Genomic DNA, 7,963 nt, shown 5'->3' with positions numbered 1-7,963 from the left:
CAAATACTTGTAATTCAAGCTCTACGCAATTTGACTCCTGACCCCTGCGGGCATCTGTACATACATACACACAAATGGAGAGTAAACAGATAAGTAAATTTAAAAAAAAATTAACAGCAAAGTTGAATAAACCACACATGTGGGTCAAGATAAAACTTGAGTGAGACATGTCTAGACAGATTTGGTTCCAGCCAGAACATAAAGCTATGAGTTCTGACTCCTGTTTTGGGACTTCAGATAAATTATGAGGTTTCATCTGTTAAAGATCTACATCCACAGGATGTCTGTAAGGATGACACATGAAGTCATCTTCTATACAGGAACTCATACCAATTCACATGAGTGAAGCAACTAAATTAGGTAAAGGACCATGGCCTTTGGTGATGTCCCAACTCAACCACTCCTTCCTTTGAAATACATCATTTTCACACCAACATCTGAATGCTAAGTAAAGATTCATTTTTAGATCTATAAACACAACCTGTAAGAATTCCAAGTTACATTAAAATCTACTTCATGTAATTGAAATGGCTTAGAGATTTATTGTAGTAATATTTACTTAAAAGATTTACTGCTGACAATGGCTTTTGAAACTAATGATCTAAGGATCTAAAACAATCAATGAAACTCATACCTTGATTTTCTATAACCTATAAAGCACTATTATGACTTCAAGGATATAATATTTAGCAAAGTTCTATTCCTAATGAGAAATAATGTTAAACCAAATATTACTTTTCTATCATTTATTTAGGAAAATGTTTTACATATTAGGAAAAAACAGAAGGCAACTTGATCTAATAATTTTTCAAGCATATTTCTGTTCTAACAATAGTCATGGGGAAAAAGTCTCTGTAAAGAAAGACAGGTCCAGGTGTTATAAAAATCCTTAGCCCATCACATCACCATTTGTTACCTCCAAGCACATAATTCTCCACACACTAAGGACATGGCTTATACATACAGCATGCATGCTACTCTTCGCTTCACCTCCAGCACTGCAACACAACAAAGTCAAAGCCCCCACATTAAAGAAAAAATCCTCCAAAACTGGGCTTAGGCTATGTACAAACAGGTGAGAAGCAAGGTGCTTAAAAAATATGGCATATCGAGAACATAATCTCTACTGTATATGTTAATTTAAAATGTTAACAAAAAAAGGTGAAAACATACATTTACTAACAAAATACATCCCAAGATAGAAGAAAATGTTTGTATAGTGGAATACTGCCTTTCAGACTCCATTTGCATGAATAACATAGTGACTGACTCTAGTCCGAGGGACGGGCAGCTCAGAGCAGGCGGACAGTCTTCCCAGTCACTGTTAGGAAATCATCATCAGCCAAGGCACGCAGGGCCTCTTCAAACATATCCTTGGTAATTGCCTAGGAAATAAAAATGTCACAGATTGAGTCCTTACTGTTAGACATACATACTTTAATGTTAAACTACTGCTTAGAGTCTTTGTCTATTTGGGGCTGTAGACAATTCATTTTGCTTAATTCCATCTTATATATATCTTATTTATTTTGTGTGCCTGTGGGCTGGTGTATAAGTGCAAGTCAAAGGACAGCTTCCAAATTCAGTTGTCTCCTGCCACCACACAGGTCCCAGGCTTAGTGGTAGGCATCTTATTAACCCTGCTAGAAAGCATGTCTTATTCTGTAAATCAGGATGGCAAACTGGCAAATGTTTCTTTAAAGACTAGGTGTCTGTTGTCCTTTCTAAGCTCTCTGCCTTCACCATGCCAATGCAGTCAAGGATAAGTAAAAAAGTGTTATAAATATAAAATAAGCAGGCCTTGACTTTGACCAACATTTTTTTTTAAACTAACAATTCATCTTTAATTGCAAAAAGTCATGAAAATATTTCATCCCTAAAACAAATCTAAACTAAAAACAGGTGTACTAGCATTTTAATTATGTATTTCTTGATGATGTGTTTATGGAAGAGGCAATCTTATTTATGTTTATTACTTACACACACACACACACACACATACATATAATACATATATGAACACTTACTGTGTCAGATTGTCCCCGAATATCCTCAAACAGCTGTTGATACTTTAAGGCTGGTGTTTTACCCTTAGATAAAATAAGTTTTCTCAATGCTTCAGCTAATTCTTCTTTCCGTTTACGAGAAGTGGCACTCATTCCTATTTCAAAAAGAAATCAATGGAAATGTTTCTACCACGAATAAGTGAAATGTTAGATTCCTATAAATATTACTTCAGTAATATTGCCAAGAAAGGTAGAACAGCCAAATGCCAGAACATATTCAAGAGCATGAGGTTTTTATTTTAATGATTTTATCTTTCATTAGCTACTTGCCACTGAAAGCCATATAAGCTGTTAGAAAGTATAATCATACTTATTAGGAGATCAAATTCTTTGAGTTAGGGCCTTACTAGGCTACCTTAGCTTGCCTAGAATTTCTGGGCCCAAATGACCTTCTTGCCTCAGCTTTCTGCATAACTGGGACAAATGTGCTTGCCTGCTTCTCGGTTGAACTGAATTTTAATAGATATAAAACACCCTAGGAGACAGAATCTCTTTTTATTTTAAGTTTTTGGTTCAAAGCAAGTAACAAACCTGTAGTAAGAATAGATATATCCACAATGCCAGTACGGGGGTCAGTTGCAGACTGCTTCAGAGCCTCCCGGTGAAGGCGTTTTGCCTCTTCCACATCGATTGCTTCAACTTTGTTTGAAAATCTTACTTTAGCATGGGCTTCTGCTAAGCGAATTAATGACTCTAGCTGTCGAGGGTAAGCAGAAACCATCCCCCGGCTACTCCCGATCTTCCTCATGTTTACATAAGCCTATTGAAGGTAGGAAAAAAACCAAGTGAAACCACTGGCAACAAGAACCTTAAGCTTCAAGGATGATATCGAACAGTAAGGGTTCTGTTAAGTAACCAAAAGCCTGTCTGCCTGCAGTGGAGGGTTATTGTATGTAATTACAAATTGGATCTAGGCTGTGGACTTGGAACTCATCCACATAGAAACAGAGGACTGTTACATGGTGATATGAAATGTTTGACAGAAAGACTTCTTGCAGACATCTTGTGAATATAGATAGGTATCATAAGGCTGGCAATGTAACTCAGAAGAATGTATGCCTGGCCCCCATAAGTATAATCCGCAGCACCACACACACACACAAGACAGACACAGACTCACACAAAAACATACCCCCACCAAACACAAACAAAGGTAACAGTGGCATAAGAAAGGAATCAGAAGGCCTGTAGGAAAAGGCCTGGCAAATGACAGCTGAAAGATCCATTTTGCAAGGTATGTAAGGTAACTGGATAATGTTTTAAAGAGAATTAAATCAGTTTACAAGAAGTTTCATTTATTTTATGATATGAATGAAAAATCACTACTATCTGCAACCTTCACCTAGCCTTTCGTAACCTAGCTAGGATATAAACCCATCAAAGGGAATGCCATAACATAATAATCTAGCCAAACAAGCCCTAGACCATTCCTGTCCAGCTTATAATATGTGGGAATCTAAATATCACCCATCTGAATGTTGAGGTTTGGTCTTTTGCTATGTATTGCAATGTTAAGTGTCAGCCCCCAAGACCTGGTTGCCCTAGAGAGAGCCAGCAGGACAGCATCTGCACTTAGACCCAAGTGACTCAAGTTATTTCTGACTGGTGAATAAAGATGTCAACAGCCAATGGCTTCTGAGAACCACAAAGGGGAGAGGAAGGTGAAGAGACTTCTGAAGAAGCTGCCATGGGTTAGGTAAGTCATGAAATAATGGCCATGTGGGTTGGCTAATTGGAGTTAAGAGCAGCCCAGAAGAAATATGGCAAATTATATGGTGGGATTATTGGCTGGGAAATAGAAATAATAGCATTGAGGGTAGGTATCTATCTAACCAGCTCTTGTGCTGTTCAAGGCTTCTTGTAAATATAAAAGTTGTGTGTCTATTATCCAGGAACTAAATGATCAAAGGCAGGGCAGAAATCCCAGATTGGGATTAAAAATTTCTACAACTTCTTACTTGTTAAAAACAAGCAAAGTTAAGTTAAGAGAAACTGATAACTCATCCAGAGTTACAAAGTTATGTTTCGTAAGCCTGGTTACCTCAATGAGAGCCTGGCTGGCCTCTTCACTCAGCCGGGGCATGATGGTACTATGTGCATATGCAATGTAGTCTTTCAGCACTGCCATGTCTAGAAACTCCTCCTCCACTTGCTCCTCACTTTGGTAGTACAATGAAACCAGGTGATGAGCTAAACGTCGGTCATATGCCTCATCCTGAGGGTCTAGCATGAGGAAAATGAGATCAAATCTGACAAGACAAGAGAAAAATACTGTCTTCCTTGTTTAGACACCAATATACCTACATATAGGACTTAAAAGGTATTAAAGCCATTCATCAACTGTACTGTACATATACCCACAGAAAGCTGCCACATCTCCAGTTGACCAACCCTTAGTCTTGCCTAGGTAACAGCGAAGTAAAAAAGTTAAAACTCTCCTCTGAGAAATATTACTGTAATCCAGGACCAATTGGACATTGTATTTGGATAAAAACCTTTCAACTGTTTTGAGGACATAAGGAGGGTACTTCAGTGATAAGAGCACTTGCCTAACACACGTGAGGCCTTTCATTAAATCTCTAGCACAAGAAAGAAAGCAAATTTAGTCAAATAACTAAGACAGGTAAATCTTGCCAAGAGGCCTAACCAATCAAATCTCAGTGTTTAATGTTAATGAAGAGACTGTTAGCAGCTGTCAATTCTACAAATAAGCAATCAGAAGCATTTATCATACAGAAATGTTTTAGTACCTCGACAACAATGTGTGTGGTAGCTGGATATTTTCAATAGTTGTTTTTTTAGGATTCCACTGAGACTCAATAGGATTTGCTGCTGCCAGGACGGAGGTGCGCGCATTGAGCTGACAGATGATCCCAGCCTATCAGAAGAAGCAGTGCAGTCAGAAGTATTTTCCTGACTACCATAAGGAGGAAAACCATCTTCATCTGACGTCTGACTGACCCTCACTTACTCTGCTGGTTCTGTTTTCCAAGAGTCTCACTGACTTTACTGCATAAACCCTGTACTCAGATTCATGTCTAGGACTGAGCTTAGACATATTCATTCTGTAGCCACATTTTTAATTTAAATTACATTTTATGTACTGGGTATTTTTGCCTGAATGCATGTTTGTGCATTACATGTGTGCTTGGTCATCTTGGGAGTTCAGAGAATACTGGATCCTTTGGAACTGCAGTTACAGAAGACAGATGGTTGAGAGCCACATGTGGGTGCTAGGAATCAAATCCAGGTTTTCTGGCCAAGGAGCTACTGCTCTCAACCACTGAGCCATCCCTCCAGTCAGTTTTCAAATTAGAAAGGAAACTGGTAGTAACTTTAATAAAACCTCAAGTTTGTAAGTACTCCATATTAGTGAGTAAAAGCAATTAATGTAAAAAGTTTCGAAATTGAACTTTAAGTGCAAACTGCTGTGAGCCTGCAGTCACAGTGGACACCAGCACTCACCTTAGCAATGGACAGAGTCTGCTGTTCCATGACCTCATGCAGCACCGACCTTGTGCTTTCATTCATTTTGTCAAACTCATCGATGCAACATATGCCATTGTCACTCAGGACAAGGGCACCTGTCTGGAGGACGAGCTGCCTGGTGTCAGGGTCCTTCATCACATAAGCTGTGAGGCCAACTGCACTGGAGCCTTTTCCAGATGTGTACTGGCCTCTGGGAACCAGGTTGTATACATACTGTAGCAGCTGGGACTTGCTGGTGCCAGGGTCACCACACAGAAGGACGTTGATCTCAGCACGGAACTTACCCCTTCCAGTGTGACTGAAATCTTTCCTTGTTCCACCAAAGAGCTGAAGTAGAATTCCCTAAAAAAAAAACAAATAAATACATCTAAACATTCATTTGTTGTACAGTATATGCTTAGCTTATATTTTAGAGGTACTTTTCTATTTTATAAGTTCAAAGTATTACCAAAATCATCTAAGAGTGCTCAGGCCATTCTAAGTATTCCTAACCAATATAAACCTAAGCAGACATCATCCTAAAACTTGACCAGCATGAACCCCTGTTTGGACCCCATGTAACCTCCTAGGTTTAGGAATGTGCACAGCAGAGATGGATCTATAAACGACAAAAAGGTAACACTTAAAACATGACTATGCACAGCACAGATAAGTCTCTATACAACAAAACAGTAAGACTCAACTATCAACCAAGGCAGAAGTCAGTGCCTTGCTATGTTACAGAGCAAACAGTTCCTACCTCTGGAAGATAGTACAGAGGCATATGGATCTTTAGTTACTTTATTCTAAATAACTGTGAGTCTCACCACCAAGCTGAAAACTCCATTGTTACCTTTTTTATATCTTCATGTTCATAAATGCTGGGAGCCAAGGCTGAAGCAAGCCGCTCATAAATATCTGGCTTCCTGGAAAGTTCCTTAAGCAAGTTCACACGTTTCTCTGAAAAAAGTTTCTGTTCTGCTTCTTCATCTAGGCCATGCAGACGTTTTGCATCCGTTTTCCGATAATGAATGACATCAATGTGGGTTTTATAGACAGACTTCACATTGCTCACTCTTGGATTAACTCGAATAGGTACTGCTCGATATATGCCTAAGAACATGTATGAGACACAACTTTAACTTTCTACTTCTCTGTAAACTCAGCAAAGGCAATGTGCAGTACTTGGGGGCTCTGTCTCACTTGAGTGTCCACTACCTCTTAGTCTACCAGGCTAAGGCCTCCAAGAAAGTCAAGACACAGAGGAAACAGCCAAGGGGGGAAGAAACATAGGTTTTAAAACACAGATCCAAAATCGTACTTGTAACCACCTGTGTTGTATGAACTTAGGGAACTATCTGCATAACTCTTTAGTACACAATTGTAGGTGCAAAATGAAAAACAAAAAGGCTGTGTCATGACAGTATTTAATGTCATTTCCTTAAGCTAAAAGCAAAAAGAATTTACTTAGTAATTGGCTGAACAAAATGCTAAAGCCCATACCAAAAACTTGAAATTGAAAATCCTAAAATCCCTAAATCTTTTAAAAATAATTTCATGAATAGCAAGACAGCCTACTGACTTAAAGGTGAAGAGAAAAAAAAAATGACAATTTAGGGCTAATACTAGGAAAAAGATATTTTCTGCTATCCTCTCATGAACCTAATTGAGGGCTGGAGATATAGTTCACTCAGAACATTTGCTTAGTATGTACAGAGCCTTGGGCTTGACCCCTAGGAGTGACTGCATGCCACCATCACCCCAAAGAAGGTAAACAATACTTTAACCACTCTATAAATGAATATCATCGCTAAGAAGGAAGGTTTTGTTAAACTGGTGTATCTGATGCTCTTGTTCTTTGGGTTTCAAACTAGCCTTGACCTTCACAATAACTTCATTTCCTGTTGAAAAAGAAAAAAAGAAAAAGAGAAAAGAAAAAAAAAAAAGGGCTGGAGAGATAGCTCAGTGGTTAAGAGCACTGTCTGCTCTTCTAAAGGTCCTGAATTCAATTCCAAGCAACCACATGGTGGCTCACGACCATCTTCAATGTAATCGGATGCCCTCTTCTGGTGTGTCTGAAGATAACTATAGTGTACTCATACACATAAAATAAATAAATAAATCTAAAAAAAAAATAAAAGCTTTAATTCAGTTATTAATGTGTAAGATGCCTGTGTGTGTGCACTCATGTGCCCGGGTGTGGTGTGCAGAGGTTAGTGGACAGCTTTTGGGAACTGGTTCTCTCTTTCTATCTTGTAGGACTTAGAGAAGGAACTCAGGACATCAGAACTGCATGGCAAGTACCCTTGATGTACCCAAGTACCACTGAAGCATTTTACTAGGCTCTCTACTTTTTGAGGACTAAGCCTGATCTTCTCATCCATTTATTTATTTATTTATTTATTTATTTATTTATTTATTTATTTATT

At 38.5% G+C, this 7,963-nt stretch overlaps 1 protein-coding gene across 1 annotated transcript in view; it reads right to left on the bottom strand.

The window, feature by feature from the left end:
• Positions 1-731: 731 nt before the first annotated feature.
• Mcm4 (minichromosome maintenance complex component 4) overlaps positions 732-7,963 on the bottom strand; it is a 20,110-nt gene continuing 12,878 nt past the window's right edge. The window contains exons 10-16 of the mRNA XM_028778258.1: positions 6,388-6,647; positions 5,532-5,897; positions 4,817-4,944; positions 4,108-4,315; positions 2,598-2,826; positions 2,028-2,161; positions 732-1,385 (exon numbers count right to left, since the gene is read on the bottom strand). Coding sequence (XP_028634091.1) covers positions 1,293-1,385; positions 2,028-2,161; positions 2,598-2,826; positions 4,108-4,315; positions 4,817-4,944; positions 5,532-5,897; positions 6,388-6,647 — 1,418 coding nt within the window. The 3' untranslated portion in view covers positions 732-1,292. The remainder of the gene's footprint in view (positions 1,386-2,027; positions 2,162-2,597; positions 2,827-4,107; positions 4,316-4,816; positions 4,945-5,531; positions 5,898-6,387; positions 6,648-7,963) is intronic.

Source organism: Grammomys surdaster, unplaced genomic scaffold (assembly GCF_004785775.1).
Source record: "Grammomys surdaster isolate TR1022 unplaced genomic scaffold, NIH_TR_1.0 331, whole genome shotgun sequence".
Classification (NCBI taxonomy): Eukaryota; Metazoa; Chordata; class Mammalia; order Rodentia; family Muridae; genus Grammomys; species Grammomys surdaster.
The sequence above is the reverse complement of the archived record's forward strand: the minus strand, read 5'-3'. Positions and strand labels throughout refer to the sequence as shown.